The sequence below is a fragment of the Protopterus annectens genome, chromosome 6.part1 (genome assembly GCF_019279795.1).
Source record: "Protopterus annectens isolate FY-2018-M chromosome 6.part1, PAN1.0, whole genome shotgun sequence".
In the NCBI taxonomy this organism is placed as follows: Eukaryota; Metazoa; Chordata; order Ceratodontiformes; family Protopteridae; genus Protopterus; species Protopterus annectens.
In genome coordinates this window covers 327,021,789-327,041,788 of record NC_056738.1, presented here as the reverse complement: position 1 = coordinate 327,041,788, position 20,000 = coordinate 327,021,789, and the positions used below count along the sequence as shown (strand labels likewise).

At 42.9% G+C, this 20,000-nt stretch overlaps 1 protein-coding gene across 2 annotated transcripts in view; it reads right to left on the bottom strand.

Annotated features, from left to right (window-relative positions):
- The window catches only part of STX5 (syntaxin 5), a 699,464-nt gene that overhangs the window by 490,665 nt on the left and 188,799 nt on the right, over positions 1 to 20,000 (bottom strand). For both annotated transcript variants that reach the window (XM_044075745.1, XM_044075746.1), the window contains exons 3-4: positions 4,145 to 4,215; positions 444 to 499 (exon numbers count right to left, since the gene is read on the bottom strand). In XM_044075745.1, the coding sequence (XP_043931680.1) occupies positions 444 to 499; positions 4,145 to 4,215 (127 nt within the window). The remainder of the gene's footprint in view (positions 1 to 443; positions 500 to 4,144; positions 4,216 to 20,000) is intronic.

Below are 20,000 nucleotides of genomic sequence, written 5' to 3'. Positions count from 1 at the left end.
ACTCCCTGAAGTACTGCTGAATGGAGGAAATGTATTTCATTGCTAAGCACTTTCAATTCATCTTTTTGAGGGGAAAACCTTTAGTCAAGGATTCGGCATGCTGATTTCAACTTTTAGGATAGTCTTTTGTCATAAGCAATGGGTAAATGCTAACCAGAGTAAAGGTTTCACATGAAACAATGTTAACATTCGCATTACCCATAAAATGCACGCACGTACACACACACACACACACACACACACACACACACACACACACACACAAATACAAAGTCATTAAACTTTTGAATTCTAGTACAGATGTTAATCTTCACCAATTTTGTATACAAATACTTTTATGATGCATAAGTTTAACACTCCAAAAGCCTCAAGCTTCTTATCGGATACTAAGAGTACTTAACTATGAAAAGAAAGACATCTGTATATCATAATTCTATACTCACGTATTGTCAGCTTTTCCAGTTTGGCGAATGTGTTGCTCAGATCTTTACCAATTCGTCTATAAGCAAAAAAAAAAACAGAAAAATAAATAGTAAACTCAAGAGTTTGTTTTTTTTTTGTTGGGGGGGGGGTGATGAAAGGAACAAATCTTGGCAAAGAGCTAAAAAATGGTCCTGAAATAATGCGCTGCCTAAATAAGTTTGTCTTGCCTAATGCAACAGAACTCAAAGCTTACAAGCAGTTTCCTACCACAGAGTCCAAAAAAATGAGGTTGGATACTTAACATTAAAAGCATGTCTTCACGTTAAATGTTTTTAAAAGATGACTGGGATGCTCCATACCACAGTGGTCACAACCAATTCACAGCCCACTTAACCGCCTTGAAGCAATGCAAAGTCAAACTCTTTGCCAATGAGAAACCAATCACATAATGCTGTCCACTACAATGGAAATGTGGGAAAAAAAAAAAAAAAAAAACACAACACTGACAGAACATGAACTGCTTAGTCAGCTATACTGGCTACCTGGTGAGCAGTCCAGTTTCTATTTTTTACCACACTTTCACTGCCTGTCTCTGGGAAATGACAATCACCTTAATGTCAAATCTTTGAGCAAATAAGAATCAGAGCAGTTATTGAACCGGAATAAAACCCAGCACCTTTTTCCTGGGAGGTAAAGGCCTTAACCATTATGCCAACCCTTCCTCCAAAATCTGTCAACTGAGTGAGGCAAGGGTCAAACCTACACTCTTCTGATAGACAGTCAGATGCATTATCCATTGCATCACTGGCCTCTCTCTCTCTCACACACACACACACACACACTACACATATGCACACACAATTTCATATGCCAAAAATCACTGTAAGAATTTGGAATGTGGCAAACCACCAATTCTGCTGATGTGAATACACAATCCTTTTCCAGTTCAAAGACTGCATGGGATGCTACTTGGATTACAGTGCAGAGACAGTAAAACTCAGTGATTCAATAGTTAAGTCCAGATTACTTACTTGAAAGTAAACCACAGCCACTTCAGATTAAAAACTTCTCCTGATACCCACTTAATTGTGTGAAATAATTTAACCTGGTGCAACTGGACTCGCATTCGGGTTCATCCAATATGTGCCTTTTCATTGCTTTATCCATTCCCACTCACTGATGACAGTGGGGCAATATCAACAAGTGGCATTAACTACATATTTTGAATAATAATGTGATCAAAACTGTTAAACTGGCTCAAAAAGGGGGAAAGAAAATGCATCCCCATGACATACACATGGATAAATTCCTGACTGGGCTAAAGATGACCAGTGGTCCACTAGTGGCACAGCAGAGAGACAGTGCAAGAGGATAGGAATGAGCAGCCAAAAATCACCTTATCCATTTGTGGGGAAAAGAAGGCTGTCTAGGCTCTTTCCAATAGTGGCATGAAGAGCCTGGTGAGCTCCACTCTGCGTTTAGTATACCACCTAGTCAATGTCTTGAATATGGGACAGAAATGCACAAGCACCTCCCAAAAGCAGGTACTGCAAATCTTGACCATATGTTGCACATGGGTAGAAAGCACTCCCCAAAGGCAACTGCAGAACTTTGCAAGACTGCCACACAACAGTGGGGGTTGTAGCACACTTCCCAGCAGCATATGATGCGGCACCAGCATCCTCAAACTGTTCACCAGCTAAGACTACAGGTTGGGCCGAGCCCAGTGAAGGCCAGGGTGAGTCTGATAAAAATCAGTGAATGATGTGAGGAGATGTTGGCAGCCAACAGTCAGCTGCAGTGGGATGGGAGGGTGGAGAACGAAAATAAATTATATTGACTCCATCCCTCCACCCACAGATTTTTACATTTTATCAAGCTCACTTTTGTCTAACAACTGCTGCTACAATTCCATTCCAGGGAAAGCCAGAATTCAGGAAATGACAAATATCACCACTGTTCATCACTGAAGAGGTAGAAAGCAATTTCAACCTAGCTACACAAAGTACTTTTCACAGACAGATTGGTGGATTTACAACACATTATGACATATTAGGCCAGGAAGGAAGGGAATAAAGGGTACTGCCTGTGCCGAGAAGCCCTTCTGGATGCTGACATGAGCAAATGGTTCACTTGTGCCATGATTACTCAAAAGGACTATACCCCATACACAAACACCCTAAAGAAAAGAACTGGCTCTTACCTCAGCCATCAAGTTCTTTCTTTCTTGACCAAGAAAGGTAAGCCCATCTCTAGCCAATCTGAGCAATCAATTCAAAGAACACCCCACTACTATGCCAGCTACAGCTCTCATTTCTGAAACACATATACCAAACTAAACAAGTGTCTTGTCTAAAGTGAATCTGTTTAATATCCCAGCAGCAACTTGTCTTAACTACTAAATGCTACTGATTAAACAAAAATACCTCTAAACTTATGATATGAAATGAACAGATCAATGTACTGTCAGAAAAAGCAGAAAAAGACATACACAAGATAAAGCAAAAAGACCCAGCAACTTCAAGGGTCTGGTCTACACAGGGTTGCCAGACGTCCCTATTTGGGCGGGACTGTCCCGAGATCAGCAGCCTGATCCAGAGTCCTGCACTTCCGGTTTAAATCCCGGGCAGCCTCCGCTTTGTTTTTTTTTGTTTTTTTTTTTTTTTGATTGGCCCTATACCGGCATACGGGCCAATCAAAAAAAATCGCTAAACACGAAGCTTCTTGTGTTTAATGTGGAAGTTCCGCATTAAACACAAGAAGCTCCGTGTTTAGCGATTTTTGACTGGCCCGTATGTCGGTATATGGGCCAATCAAAACATCGCAAAACAGAGCTACTTCTGTTTAATGCGGAATTGCGATGTTCCGCATTAAATAAAAGTAGCTCCACGTTTAGCGATTTTTTATTGGCCCGTATACCGGTATACGGGCCAATCAAAACATCGCAAAACAGAGCTACTTCTGTCTAATGCAGAGCTGCGATGTTTTGCATTAAACAGAAGTAGCTCTGTGTTTATTTATTTTTTTTGATTGGCCAGGGCCAATCCAATAAAACAAACACACAGAGCTACTTCTGTTTAATGTGGAACTCTAATGTTCCGCATTAAAGACGTGGAAGACCTTTTTTTTTTATTATTATTAATTTATTTATTTATTTTTTAAGTCTTCACTTATAGTGAAAGACCTTTTTTTTTTTAGTCCCTACCTGGCCAGCCGAAAATCTGTCAACCTTACATGACACTCACATCAGTCAGTGACATTATTAAACTATTTCTTTTAGTTACAATAAATGTACTACTTTACATGCACATCTGCTTGTTTACAAGATGACTGCTGCTACACTTGGATATCTACTATGAAACTTGCTACTTTTAAAAATAATCAATTTTCTTATTTTAGCTACACAATGATGCTTTAGACCACCTAGCAAAGGCAAGAATTGTACTTTCAGAAAATGAGCAGTTTTCTAAATCAGTACTCTTATGATTTCATGAAGACATATCTGGCCCTGAAATGTGTTATTTATACAATAGTTACCATTCTAGTACAATGGTTATTGAATAACAGAAGTTTAGTGTTAACAGTTTTCACGTTCTGGGGACACTTACAACTTTATAGTCACCTGCTTGAAACAAGATTGTAAAACCACATTCCTTAAATAACCTACATCATGCTTTGATAACTGCAAAAACACTTAAATGTTAACTTTTGTGGTACATACTTAGCCATTAATGTGAAATCACTCCTTTGCCGTACTGCAGATAAGGAAGGTTTGTTAACTTGAATTCCATTCTAAAACAGAAAGAAAACAAAACTGAAGCATTAATAAGTAGGATTAAGATTAAGGAAACAGCTTTTTTAGAATTGCAAGAACAGATGACTAAATTAGCAAACAGTTGACAGACAACCTGCAACATTTATCAACTTGCTATGAATCTGACGTACAGCTGTAGCCACTATAAGAACAATGATTAAAAAAAGGAAAAAACAAAAATACACTAGCGCTTTTTAAAGGAATTTCCCAAACATTTAACAGCAAAAGCACAACCTGCAAGTTAGCCCAACTGCTTCTGAACGTCACATGCTTGTGACAGTTAAACTCACGAGTCAGCATACTGACTTGTGTACTCAACCTATCACTTGATATGAGAAGTACTCCTCTGTGAGTGTAGGAGTGGGATATGCCCCCCACCTGCTACCTTTAAAATCAGTCCATTTTTCATTTCACCTTTCATATTCAGGGGACAATGTGCCCTGCCAATGCACGAGGTCACTCAAATTTCTCAAAAAGAAAGGAATCTGCACCAGGCAAACAGCTATTCTTGTATACAACTGAAAATCAATCCTATATGCATATTATTAGCAGGAAAGTCTACTAGAACTTCCCAACAAAGAACTTAATACCGTAGGCCAAAACACAAGGCAAAGTTTTACAGACAGCACTACAAGCATTAACATGGTCAAAAGAACCCTTTACAAAAATTTAAAAGAAAATACAAGGAAGTTATGCAGTTACAATAAAGTTAAATCTGGAAAAGCATGACCTTTCTGAATAAAAGCAAAGGCCAGAAACATCAGGACCACTTGACAGATAAAATTTCCCAGTCTGCCAAGAATCTTCTTCATCCTATAATGCACCGGTTTCTAGCTTTTCCACATACAGAGTTAGCCATGTGAAATCGAAAAATAAGACAGAATCTTCTTTGCTGAGTGAGGAGGGTGGTGGAGGGGGTATGTTACAAAGGAATTACTTGCTCTTCCATGATTTAACATTATTGCAAGGACTTAAATAAAGCAATGCTAACTAAAAAAAAAAAAAATAATACCTGGTGAAAGTTAAAGTTACAATGCAGTCCAAAGCCAGTTTCCCTCACAAGATACCCTACATAACAGTAGCTCATACACAAGACCTTATTTTGACTTAATAGCTAGCTTGCAGAGTTTTGCAAGAGTATGAAGAGACTGGGTAGCTGTTGCACAAATATCAAGAGTTTCTTAAAGGCTAACGACATAGTTTAATCTCTGGTAAACATATATGAATTGTTGAAAACAATTTTGAAAAAAAAAAAATAAAACCTCTTAACAAGAGGTAATTTGAAAATCCTTTAAATTAATTTCCGTTTGAAAAGAGAACAAACACGACTTACTCTGCAAGTTGATTTGATACACCTCATTTGATGCAGCACATCCTCTCAATGCAACACATACTCCCCAGAATTTTGAATAAGTTGGAAAAATTATAAATTGATGCACTGGTTAAGATCTGCTTCAGTACCAATCTTAGTATAAAGGAGGGGTAAGGGCAAAGGACATATTGTTTTTCTAAAATACCAATGGGGGTAAAAGCTTTCCAATACTGTAGTGCAGCACAAAATATTGAAGATATACCACTATGCAAAGCAAATTAGAGTAGACACTCTGCGACAAAATGATCATGTTATGGGTAGCCACATGACAAATGTATTTTAAAATTATGCACTCATCATAACGACATATCTGTGTTGCCCACTTTCATTCTTCCCCAACGACTGCGTTATGGATCCGATCAAACTCTGATGCACACTACAGACTACGGATCCAACTCCAGAGCTCCTCCCTCTACCCATAATGCCCTAATCCATCCCTAATACCCCATATTGAGTTTGTCTTCAAAGTATTTATTAAATAATGAAAACAGGAAAAAACAGATATTAAAGCAGAGTTCAAACTTGGAACTACAGGTTCCCAAGGTCCATCAGGACACTCCAAGAGATGACAGGCAGGCAGAAGAAAGGGGGTGAGGGATGAGGAAAAATAAAAATAGGTACTCATCATAACTACTTATTTGTGTTGTTTAACTTTAAAATCCAATATTGTCCTTTTTATTCTTCCCTCAATAAATGGGAAGGAGTCCCTAGCTATGTGAATCTTGGGTGGCCCTCATGGAAGGATATTCCAGAGAAATGCTGAACCAAAGGCAGCTCTGCTTCTGGAAATCAGGTACAGTTTGTAATGAGTAAAAGGTATGAGCACTGGACCACATGGCTGCTGCACAAAGATCAACAAACGTTCTCGACCAAAAAGCAGATGAAGTGGCCATGGCTATACTAGAATGGGCTTTAGGTGTTTGTTGTAGAAAAAGGTGCTGTTGCGAATAAATCCAGAAAATGCAGTAGTTTACCCATTTGGCCAATGTGGCATTAAAGACTAGAGAAACCAGCCAACTTGGTAAAATGGAGACAACAGTTTTGTCTTTTTTGAATTCCTTTGTTCTGTGTAAACAGAAACGCAACTGTCAATGCACATCTAGAAAATGAAGAATGTATTCTCCTTTGTTTGAAAAATTTGGAAAGAATATTGGTAAATGATTGGTTTCATTAGTATTAAACTCAGAAGCCACTATGGTTAAGAAAGAAGGGTTGGTTCACAAGACAACCCTGTCTTTATGAACAATGTAAAGGATATTAGATGAAAGAGCCTGGAGTTCAGAAATACCTTTAGCATAAACAGCCACTAAAAAGGCCATATTCCAAGACAGATACTTAATGCAGTTCTTGCCGAAGGTTCAAAGGGTTTTTGAGTCAAAACTTGCAGTATCAACAGTGATGTATAATGTTTGCAACTACAATTCCAAATATGGTTTGTTTTCATTTATATAAATGTAGGATTACCTATGTCATTTGTGATAATGTAATAAAGATGCTTCTTGTTTAAAAAAATAAATAAAAAATTGCAGTATCAGTGTTAGATCCCAGGGTGGTCATGGATCTTTTACTGGAGGTCTAAGAAAGAAGGTACCTTTTAAAAATACTTTTACATAATTTGGAAGCAGCCAAATCATACTTTTTGTCTCCTGAATGAAAATTTGATATGGCTGCCAACTGTACTATGATCGTGGAAAAACTAGCACCTTCTTTAAAGAGAGAAGCTAAAAAATTTAGCATAGCAGAGAGAGGGGCAGTAAAAGGGTCGATATTTTTCAGAGCCCAAAAAAGAAAACTTTTTCCATTTACTGTTTTAAATCCTTTTGGAGTCCTTCTGCAAGGATAACAATATGGCCTGTACTGGAGAAGAAAGCCTGGGCTGTCTGGACATTAATGGAACTGGAGAAACCATGCAGTCAGCCTGAGGGCTTGAAGACTGGGAGGATTCATCCCTGAAGGATATGAAAGAAGATCTGGACTTGGGTCCAGTATCCAGGAAGAATAATGAAAATGAGACCAAAGGAAGGGAAACCACACCTGTCAAGGCCAAAAAAGGGGCAATGACTACGACTGAGCTCAACAGGCTAGCTTTTTGTAAGAATTTTGGAATCAGACGTACTGGGAAATAGGCATACAAGAGACTGGAAGACAAACATGGACTAGAGCATCTCTTGGTGACTTCCACTGAGTGGAGATCAGGGCAAAGTACCTGCGACATTTGTTGTTGTCATGCAAACAGATCACAACACAGATGGCCCCAACGGCAAAATATTTTCTCTGCCACTAACAGAGACCACTCATGAGGCATCAGAATGAACCTGCTGAGTTAGTCCGCTATTACGATGGTTTTCCCCAGAATGTGTGTTGCTACAAGAAAGCAGCTGGAGGGGATCACCCACTGCCACACCTTCATAGCTTCTCAGCAAAGGGAGTAGGATTCATTTCCCCTTGTTTGTTGACATACCAGACCACAGACATGACGATATGAATTGCTATGATCTCTAGAGGGAGAGCATCTTGGAATGCCGGCAATGTTAGAACTCCTCTCTTTCCAGGGCATTGACATGCAAACTGGTCTCTTTGGAGGACCATGTGCCTTGGACCTTCCTTCCCAAGAAATATCCCCCACCCCAACTGGGAGATGTCCGTGGTAACTGTAGCCAACAGAGGAGGAAAAACAAAAAGCCTACATAGATAAATGTTGTCCGACTAGATCTATGTGGCGTTTACATGCTTGAATAAATTTGACTGGAAACAACAGGGGCTGTCGAAGAAAAGACCACTGAGCCACTGAGCAGCTAGAGTACACTGAAGGACATTCATAAAATAGCGTGCTAAGGGAACTAAAACTATGGCCGCTGCCATGGAAAGCTAAAGCATTAGTCTAGTCTTTCAGGAGGAGCAGTAAGATGACAGAATCTGATGAACCTGAGATCCAAAGTGTACATACACGGTGAGAAGATAAGGAAGCAAACAAAGCAAGCAATCAGTCCGGGTTGTGTTTACATTGGGCACCAATAAACTCCAGGCTATTTACTGGTGTCAGTTTTGATTCGGCAAGGTTGAATGTTGTGCCTAGTGACTGACAAATCCCTGGACTGCTCTAAGAGATGCATGGTTGGGGTGGTCAGAAGCCAGGCTTTTAGATATGGAAACACTCAATCCTTGTAGCCTCAGATGAACTGCTACCAATGCCATATACTTGGTAAACACTCTGGGGGCCTATGGTGAATCCAAAGGGCAGGGTTCTGAACTAGTAGTGACTAGCTCCCAACCAAAAGCACAAGTGTCTCTGGAAGCACCTGTCTATTTTGATGTGGTAGTACACATCCTGAAGATCTACAGAGCACATCCAACTGTCCTTGTGTAGGAGCTGAATGGACTGAACAATGACCATTTGGAACTTGAATTTCTTCACAAAATAAGTTTAATTTGCTTAGATCTAAATCTGGTCTTCGGTCCCCTGTCTATTTTGGCACTAAAAAAAGTACAGTTTTGTACCTACCATAAATGTAGATGTTCGAGGATCTACATTGCTGCAGTCATAACCTGTGGGTAGTCCGCTGTCCTCGGTCGGCCCGAATACCAAAGAGCTAGGCTGGCGTCGGTCATTGTCGCCCAGAGCTGACGTCAGTACGTAGTAGTACTTAAGCGCATGACCGACGCCATATCCTCAGTCTTTCTTGCCCCAGATGTCAGAAGGCCTAAAAAAGAAAGGCCAGAGCCCAAATAGTAAACGCCCAACAACCACCAGTGTGGAAATAAAGAGTATCCCAAAAAGAAACACAGCAACCACAAACTATAGAGGGGAAGGAGGGAGGGATAATAGGACTGCAGCAATGTAGATCCTCTAACATCTACATTTATGGTAGGTACAAAACTGTACTATGTTCTTCGTCTCACATTGCTGCAGTCATAACCTGCGGTTAGAATCCCAAAGCAAAGGAAAAGGGAGGCTGGCAAACTAAATAGCATTAGGAGCTGCTAACATGCCCTGTAAAACTGCAGTGGCAAACCCAGCCCTGGACTTGGAATAAAGAGCGAGATGGTAATGCTTAGTAAAAGTGTGTACTGAACTCCAAGCAGCTGCCTCCAAAATATCCTTAGTAGCTACCCCCCACAAAAAAGCAGTAGACGTGGCAGTAGCCCTAGTAGAATGAGGTCTGATTCCAGCAGGAACATTCTTCCCATGATGAGAATAACAAAAAGCAATACATTGACCAATCCACTTAGAAATAGTCTGCTTTGAAACAGCTTTCCCTTGTGAACCTAAAGCAAAGGAAACAAATAACTGTTGAGTCTGTCTGAACTCTTTAGTTCTGCTCAAATAATAACGTAGCTGCCTGTGGATATCCAAAGAATGCAAGACTTTTTCCCCCTTATTTTGGGGATCAGCATAAAAAGTAGGCAAATGAATAGACTGGTTCAAGGCCACATTAGAAATCACTTTAGGCATAAAAGTAGGGTTAGTGCGCAAAGAAACTCTATCCTTATGGAATATCAGAAAGGGTTCAACTGCCATGAGTGCCTGCAATTCAGATACCCTCCTAGCAGAAGTAATGGCCAACAAAAAAGCAGTCTTCCAAGACAAAAACTTCAATTCAGACGTAGCTGCAGGTTCAAAAGGAGGTAAAGTAAGCTTCTCCAACACAAAATTGAGATCCCAGGAAGGAGTAGGAGCTCTACGTGGGGGTCTTATATTTTTGCCCCTCTAAGAAATTGTTTGAACAAAGGGTGAGAAAATAAAGGAGGGTCACAATCATAGTGAGCAGAAATGGCTGCAGCATGAACCTTCACAGAAGAGAATGACAAACCCTTGTCCAGTAATTCAGTAAGATACTGTAGTGCAAAACTCAAATTAGGTACTGAAACATCAAAGCCCTTTGCTGTGCTCCAAAGAAAAAATCTCCTCCATTTATCAGCATAAACTTTGCGGGTACTAGGCCGCCTGGCTTCCAAAATGACATCTAAAACCTGTTGAGGAAGCTGAGACCCCACCGGCTCCATTACAGAATACGCCAGGCTGTTAGATGCAGGGACTGCACCTGGACATTGAGAAAATGATTGTTTGACTGGGATAACAAATGAGGAATCTGTGGCAAAGGCCAAGGAGGCTCCTGAATTAAACTCCTCAGCAGAGGATACCAATGCTGACGTGGCCAATCTGGTGCTATTAGAATCATGCAAGGCTTGTCCCGCCTGACTTTCAAGAGTACCTTGGGAAGAAGAGGCAGAGGGGGGAAAGCATAAACGTGAAGGTTGTTCCAACTGAAAGATAGAGCATCCACTTTCCAAGCATTTGAGTGGAACATCTTTGTGCAAAATGTTGGCAGTTGGAAATTCAGTGGAGAAGCGAACAGATCTATGTCTGGAGCTCCCCAAGCCACGGTCAACTGTTTGAAAACCTGAGGGTCCAGTTTCCACTCGTGGGATCCACAATTTGTCTGCTCAATACATCTGCTAGGGAGTTCTGTGCTCCTGGCAGAAACCGTGCTTGAAGATTGATGTGAAAACTCAGAGCAGTCTCCCACAATATCATTGCTTGTCTGGAAAGAGGGTAGGAATGGGTTCCCCCCTGCTTGTTGATGTACCACATGACTGTTGTGTTGTCTGTTTGAATCAACACCTGTCCCAGCTGAAGTAGGTCCTTGAAGGCCATCAAGGCAAATTGGACTGCTAACATCTCTTTCATGTTGATATGCAAATGTAGTAGTTTGGGAGGCCACATGTCTTGTATCCATTTCCCATTGAAGTGTGCTCCCCAAGCCAAGTCCGAGGCATCCGTCGTTAGGATCTGACTCGCCTCTGGTCGGGTCACAGAGAGTCCCCTGTTTAGGTGACATTCCTGAGCCCACCACAAGAATTCCTTCTGGATGCAAGGTATAATCCAAATGGCAGTGTCCAAACCGTGGCAGTGTTGAGTCCACACACTTTTGAGATACCATTGTAGCTTCCTCATATGCAGTTTGGCATTGGGAAGTGCTACAATGCAAGATGCCATGAACCCCAAGGCTTGAAGGACTGTCCTTGCAGTCAGCCTGGACATTACTGATAACTGCTGGAAGTATAGATAAAGAGTTCTTTGTTTGTCCGGGGTCAGAAATGCCATCTGAGAAGCTGTATTCAGTCTCACACCCAGAAAGCACATGTCCTGAGAGGGCACTAGACTGGACTTTATTTCGTTCACAGAATACCCTAGGCACCTTAAAACTGCCATTACATACTGGAGATGTTGTAGTAACTTGTCTTTGTTTTGAGCAAGAATCAGGCAATCGTCCAGATAAGGATAAATTTGTATTCCTCTCTGTCTGAAGAAAGCAATTACAGGAGCCAGAACTTTTGTGAATACCCTGGGCGCAGTAGATAAACCAAAGGGCAATGCAGAGAACTGATCATGAGAAGTACCAGCCCGAAATCTCAGGAATCTCCTGCAGCTGGGCCTGATAGGGATGTGAAGATAGGCCTCTGAGATCCAGGGTTACCATCCAGTGATCTTTGCCTAGCATAGGCAGAAGTTGTTGTAATGTTAACATCCTGAACTTTGGAATGTCTAGGCAGGTATTGAGAATGGACAAATCCAGAATTGGCCTCCAAGTGTTTCCTTTCTTTGGCACTAGGAATAGACGGGAATAAAATCCTAGGCCTACTTCTGACGGAGGGACCACCTGAATTGCCCCCATCTGCAAAAGCAAAGAAATTTGCTCCTGAACCTCCAGCCTTTGCTGAGGAGGCACATCCGGCATGCCTTTGAAAGGAGGAAAAGTGTGAAAATAAAACTTGTAACCTTGATTTATTATATCCAACACCCATTTGTCCTGGGTGACCAAATGCCAGTTTTGTTTGAAAAGTCCCAACTTTCCTCCTAGAGGAGCTGCCAGTAAAGAAGAGTCTGGCAGCGGAAGATACAGGTCATTGGGTCTGTTTACGAAAGGGCTGACCCCTGCCCTCACCAGAAGACTGTGCAGGAGAACTCCAAGTCCTAGGTCTGAAAGAACCCTGAGCGTGAGCCCTGCCTCTACCACGTCCAGACCTGCCCTTAGACTGAGAATCCGAAGAAGGATAAGACCATCCTCTAGCAGGCCAATTCCTACTAAACTTAGGGGGCTGCACCTGCATAAAATCCTTGACCGCCTGCATAGACTTAGCCTTATCTTCCATCTTTTTCAAAACTGATTCCACAGGAGGACCAAAAAGTACTTCAGATTGAAGAGGAGCATCCAAAATCCGAGCCTTAACATGCTCTGACAAATTTTGATCCTTAAGCCAGGCATGTCTACGAATAACTGAACCTGTAGCAGCCACCCTGGATGAAGCCTGAAGAGCAACAAAACCACACTGCAAAGAATGTTTGCCAACTTGATCTGATGCATGAACCAACTCCTGGAGCTCCTTACACTCTATACCCTCAGATAAAGCATCCACCTTAGATTTCAATTGGCCTAACAAAAAGTTCTGATACTTCAGCATATGAAATTGGCAATTCAAAGCCCTCATAGCTAACGTAGAGGAGGTGTACACTTTTTTCCCTCACCTATCTAACGCTCTAGAATCTTTATCCAAAGGAACTGGATTCTTAGCCACAGAAGCCTAACACCCTTTGGACCTTGAATAATAGTTTCCGGATCAGCTCTAGGACTCTTGTACAAATACTTATGTGCTTCTGGAACTCTGTAATATCTGTCTGGCTTAACAGGGGCCGGAGGCAAAGAATCAGGATTAAGGGAAGATTCAGAAAAAACATCCTGAACAACATCTAAGACAGGAGGAATAGCCAAGGGCCTATGTTGTGGCAGAAACAAAAATTCCCTAAGCCTTTTCCGAGAATCTGAAAAATCCTGACCTTCCCACTTGAAATGTTCCCTCATGGAATGTAAAGTCTCAGAAAAAGAAAAATCCTCTGGAGGCGAAGCAGAAGGACAGGAGTCCTCTGCATCCGAATCTGAATAGGAAGTGAAATCCTGAATTTCTTCAGCTGAGGAATCAGAGTAGTCTGAGGAATGATCCATTCCCTCTAAATCTGGCTCCACCCTAGGCCTCTTCTCTGGGGGGGGGGGCATAGAACCCCTGATCAAAGTAATCAAGTCCTCTGCCATTTTCAACATATGCTTTTTAGGAACAGGGGCTGGAGAGCCAGAACTATGACCAGGGCCAACAAGACAAGATTTGGCCTTAGCATGGCCTTTAGCCACTGAAGTAGAAGGCCTAATAACCTTTTGCAAAGATGGAACTACAGATACCCGAGAAGCACCCTCAGCCGGGCCTAACTCCTGAGAGGCCAACTCCTGCAAAAGTAAAGGTTCCCCCTGGGATTCAGCCGAACCCTCGGCAGGATCCACAGATTCAACCGGAGGCTCCGAAGAACCGGCGTCTGCAACGGACGACTCATCCGGTTTAGACCTCAAAGATTTATCTTTACGCTTTTTAGCGGTAGCGGGCGTCGGAGGATCCGACGGCATGTTATAGTTACACCGTTTACAGAAAACAAGCCTAGCACAGTCTAACCTTCGTTTAATGGTGCGCTTATTAAATCTAGCACAAAAGCGACACCCGACCACGTCGTGCTCTGGCCCCAAGCAAGGAATACATAAAGAATGATAATCCCTATGAGGTATCTGTTTCCCACAAGAAATGCAATTATTAACTTTTTCTGACATCCGGATAACTGAGGCAAGAAAAGACAAAAATTTCCCCAACGGGGTACTTAACCCAACTTGGTCTTCGGTCTGAAACTCGATAAATGAAAATTTCAGAACGCCGAACGGCACTTGCAAACGCTGCTTCTGCTTCGGACCACGCGGCAAGAAAGACTGGGGATATGGCGTCGGTCATGCGCTTAAGTACTACTACGTACTGACGCCAGCTCTGGGCGACAATGACCGATGCCAGCCTAGCTCTTTGGTATTCGGGCCGACCGAGGACAGCGGACTACCCACAGGTTATGACTGCAGCAATGTGAGACGAAGAACATTCTTAGTTCTGAATCCAATTTGGCCTGGTGGGCCTGTTGGATGACCAACAACTGTTGAATTTCTTGTGCTGCAGCTTCTCTCCGACTAGGTGGAATGTCGGGAAGCTTCTTTCTTTTGGAAGCTGGATTCTGGAAAAAAGGTATGAAGTAACCTCTGGATGCTACTTTTAGCATCCAAGTATTTTTTGTTAGAGCAGCCCAGGCTTCTGAGTGCAAGGACCAATGTCTCACAATTGCCTCCAGAGATGAGCAAATCAAGTACTTCAGGAGTGCTGAAAGGGTCTATCCAGAAAGGAATCTCAGGAACCCTGCTTTTGCACGCCTACTCCGCCACAGGGATTGAGTCTTCCATTCAAACTCTCTCCTCCTCCTCCTCTGAAGGAGTGGTATTCTGTGAGAGTCCTAGAAAGTCCCTGGGATTTTCAGAACCACATGTTCTTCCCATCTCAGATTCCTTGAAAAAGACTATTAAGCGGTAGAATCCTACGGAAGACAGGGTCTTTCCTTCTTGTTCACTGCGTATAAGCAATTCTTTTACAGAAAGGCCAAACAAGGATGTTCCATCAAAGGGAGCACTGATGAAAGACTTGAAAGACTCCGCAAAGTTGTACAGCAGCATTCAGGCAAGTCTCCTTATAGCAATGACTGAACTGGCCACCTGCCAGGCACCTTCTGCTGCATGAGATATTAATCTCATGGACGCACTGCCAATAAGAGAGAGAGAGACAGCTGAGATGACCTTTTGAAATCTTCTGCAGACAGGGACTCAGAGAGAGTTCTTTGGTCAAATCTCTCCATAGCCTTGTGGGACAAGTACTTCAGAGACTTCACAGCAAAGGTCACCAAAGCAAATACATACTTTCCAAATCTGTTCATCACCTTAGACTCTCTTCTAGGGGGTGGACAGGCGAGTTCTGTTGTGCTAGCTCCTTATTGGTGACTGCTGTCACAACAATTGCATTAGCAGGGATTCATTTGCTCCAGTGGGGTTTATTCTTTGGCAGGCCTAAAAACCTGTCTCCTTCCATGCCCGGCAGGAGACTAGGTTGATATGCTCATCAGCTGGCCAGTACCAAAAGCCTCTAGAAATACTGACTCCACAGAAGGATTTTCAGTGGACCAACCATATCTGCTTAAGGATCTCTAAAATGTCTCCAAATGAGGCAGTCAGGTGGTAATCTGGAAGGATCCTTCCCCTTCCTTCAAATCAGTATCTTCAGGGACAGATTCCAAATGGGAATGTATTTGCCTCCTCTTGCACGTTCTCTTGCAGTGAACCTCCTCAGGGGGAGGTTTTGGGAAGCTGTTCGAAGAGCCGAGAAGTTTTTCAACAGGAACTGACTGGAAGCTAGGAATGAAAGTACAGTTGTGTACACTTAACATAAATGTTAATGTTCGAGGGTATTCACTGTTGCAGTCATCACACTTGGGTTACCTGCCTGCAGGGAGCCCTCAGTTGGCCCGAATACCAGAGTCTTGGGATTTCTGTGTCGGATGCTGTCGCCTCTTCCATGATGTCAGAACATCAGGGGTAAAAAATGTGCAGCTGACGCCATTACATCAGTTTTTCTTGCCCTAGATGTCAGGAGTCCCCAGAATAGGAAGCAATTACATGGTGTGGAACACCTCCAGTAAAAAGTAAATACCATAGCCATAAAAGATATGGCCAAAATGAGGATAGGTAGAAAGCATAGAAGAGTCAGGGGGCTGGGGGGAGGGTAACCAGGACTGCAACAGTGAATACTCTCTAACATCTACATTTATGGTGAGTGTACACAACTGTACTATGTTCTTCATGTTTCACTGTTGCAGTCATCACACTTGGGTTGATTCCCAAAGCTGAGGAAGGGTGGAGGCAGTCAAGTAATAGTAGGGCTGGATAGCAGGCCTTGTAAGACTGCTGTGGCAAATCCAGGTCTAGATTTACAAAAAACAGGTAAGTGGTAATGCTTGGTGATGGTGTGTACAGAACTCAGGTTGCAGCTTCCAGGATGTCCCTGGTAGAGACTCCCCTGAGAAATGCTGTAGTGGTTGAGATAGCCCTAGTGGAATGAGTTCCGATCCCCTGTGGGGTAGGTTTTCCATGGTGTTTGTAGCAGAAATGGATGCAGTGGGCTATCCATTTGTAAATGGTTTGTTTTGAAATGGCCTTGCCCTCTGCCCCTGTAGAAAAGCTGACTAGCAGCTGGTCAGATTTTCTGAAAGGCTTAGTCCTGTCAAGGTAGAACCTGAGTTGTCTGTGTACATCCAAAAAGTGCAGGATCATTTCCCCTTTATTCTGAGGATTAGGGTAAAAAGGTTGGTAAATGGATGGACTGATTCAGAGCCACATTGGATACCACCTTGGGCATAAAAGATGGGTTAGTCCTGAGAGAAACTATCAGCATGGAGAATAATGAAGGGTTCTACAGCCATTAGTGCCTGTAACTCAGACACTCTTCTTGCTGAAAGTGATGGCTAGAAGTAAGGCTGTTTTCCAAGAGAGGAATTTTAACTGTGCTGTAGTAGCAGGCTCAAAAGGGGGAAGTGTGAGCTTCTCTAGTACAAAATTAAGGTCCCAGGCAGAGGTGGGAGCCCTCCTCAGGGTTCCTTTCCTTGAGACTGGCTCGAAGAACAGTATCTTTTCCATTTTTCTGAACAGGATTTCCTAGTACTAGGCCTTCTGGCCTCAAGGATAACGTCCAGCACCTGTTTGCTGAGAGTTGCTGGTGGTGTATTCAGGGAATAAGTCAGGCTGCAAGCTTCAGGGTTTGCAGCCGAGGATGCAAAATCTGTCCCTCCTGCTGGGACAGCAGGGAGGGGGTCTGATGTAGGTGCCAGGGTGGCACTGCTGCCAGACTGCATAGGAGTGGGTACCAGTGCTGGTGAGGCCAGTCCGGTGCAATAAGGATTGTCCTTGGTTTGTCCTGTTGGATCTTGAGTAGTACTTTTGAGAGGAGGGGCAGAGGAAAAAAAGGCATAAACTGAGAGGTTTTTCCATGTAAAGTATAGGGCATCCACTTTCCATGCTTGGCTGGGGGGGATTTCTGGTGCAAAATTTGCTCAATTGATGGTTTTGGGGGGAGGCAAAGAGGCCCACCTCTGGTGTCTCCCCACCTGTGGGTTAGAAGTTTGAATGAGTTGGGTTCCAGTTTCCACTCGTGTGGGTCCAGTAGGCTTCTGCTCAAGTCTTCTGCCAGTGAATTTTGTTTGCCTGACAGGAATTGAGCTTGCAGGTGCACTTGGTTGCTCAAGGCTGTATTCCACAGGGCCATGGCTAACCTGCAGAGTGGGAAGGAATGAGTTCCCCCCTGCTTGTTTATGTACCACATAACTGTGGTGTTGTCTGTCTTTATCAAGAGTTGTCCTGGAAGGATAAGGTATATGAAGGCTGTCAGAGCATTCTGTACAGCTAACATTTCTTTTTGATTGATATGTAGGTGAATTTGTCCTAGGCTCCATTTGCCTTGAATGCATTTGCCAGCCATATGAGCCTCCCATGCACAGTCTAATGCGTCTGTTGTCAGGGTTGGGGTGGCGAGGGGTTGAGTGAAAGGGAGTCCCTTGTTGTGGTTGCAAGCCTCTGCCCACCAAAGGAACTCTACCCTTTGACAAAGAATAATAGGAATAATTGTTAGAGACTTTTTAAGTACCACTGACGTTTCCTCATACGCAGTCTTGCACATAAAATTAGTAGAATGCATCAGGTTATGAACCCTAAGGCTTGCAGTATTTTTCTTGCAGATAGCTGGGTTCTGGTGGCCATTAGTTTGAAGTATTTGGTCAAATAAACCTGCTTTTCTGGAGTAAGGAATGCCATCTGGGAAGTCGTGTTCAAGCTTGTTCCCAGGAATACAATTTTTGACTGGGCACCTGATATGATTTCTTTGCGTTGATGGTGTACCCAGAGAAGTTAGAAGTCTCTTTACAAATGCCAGGGGTGCTGAAGTAGCAATTCCTGACTGCCTGCCTGAATCAGGCAATCGTCCAAGTATGGATAAATTTGAATTTTTCTCTGCCTGCAGTATGCAATGGCTAGAGGCATGCAATTTGTGAATACCCTGGGCGCAGCAGATAAGCCAAAGGGAAGTGCAGAGAACTGATAGTGCACAGAGCCTGCCCTGAAACATAGATATTTCCTGCAAGATTCCCTTATGGGGATGTGCAAATAAGCTTCTTTTAGGTCTAGGGTGACTAGCCAGGTGTCCTTGGTTAGCACAGGAAGCAGCTGTTGTAGTGTAAGCATTATGAATTTTGGGACCACCAGGAAGGTGTTGCGAATGGACAGGTCCAGGATAGGGTGCTAAGAGCCCTGCTTTCAGGGCACCAGGAACAGTCTGGAGTAGAAACCCTGTCCTCTCTGCTCTATTGGAACAGGATGAATAGCCCTGACACCGAGAAGGGAAAGTACTTGCGTTTGAGCCTCTGCCCACTGGTTTGGAGGAAGGTCTGGCAAACCACTTGGAGTTGGCAGTGAGTGGAAGTAGAATCGGTACTCCTGGGATACAATGTTTAGGATCCATCGGCCCTGGGTAATGGACATCCATTTTTTTTTTGCATGCAGGGCGAGTTTTCCTCCTAGGGGTGCAACTACATTGGCATGGCTGGGAAGAATGATAGACAAGTCATTATGAATGTTTTCCTTAAGGGGTGGCTTACCACTCCCTGTTTTTGAGGAGGGAGCACTCCATTGTTTAGATCTCTGTGTCCCCTGAGACTGTAGACTTGGTGGTCTGCTGCCACTGCGTTTGGGCTGAGAAGATCTGGTAGGGGATTGGAAAGGACAATTTCTTTGAAGGCCAATGCCTACTGAATCTAGGTGGCTGTACCTGTAAGAAATATTTAACAGTTTGCATAGATTTAGCTTTTTCCTCCATCTTTTTAAGAACCTCATCTGCTTTTATACCAAACAAATGCTCCTGGTTTAATGTAGCATCTAGTAATTTTGCTTTGACATGGTCTGGCAAGATTTGTTCCTTCAGCCAGGCATGCCTTCTCAGTACAGACCCAGTGACAGCAGCCCTGCAAGATGCTTCTAAGGCATCAAAACCACACTGCAAATTATGTTTACTGACTTGGTTTGCAGAATGTATCAACTCTTGTAAGCCTTTATTTTCTGCAAAATCTGGAAGCAACAACATTTTTTGTTTAATTAGTTCCATAATATGCTGCTGGTACTTCAACATGTGAAACTGGCAATTTAAGCCCTGATGGAAAGAGTTGCAGAAGTTATATACCTTCTTGCCCCATATGTCCAAAGGGGTAGGATTTTCGGCTGTAGTAGCCCTAATACCGTTAGGTCCCTGGGAAATGGTCTCTGGATCCACAGTGCGATTCTTAAAGAGAAATTTGCCAGAGTCAGGTACTCTGTAGTACCTATAAGGCTTTCTAAGAGCTGATGGTAAAGATCTGGAGTAAGAAACAAATAAGAAAATCTCAGAAAAGGG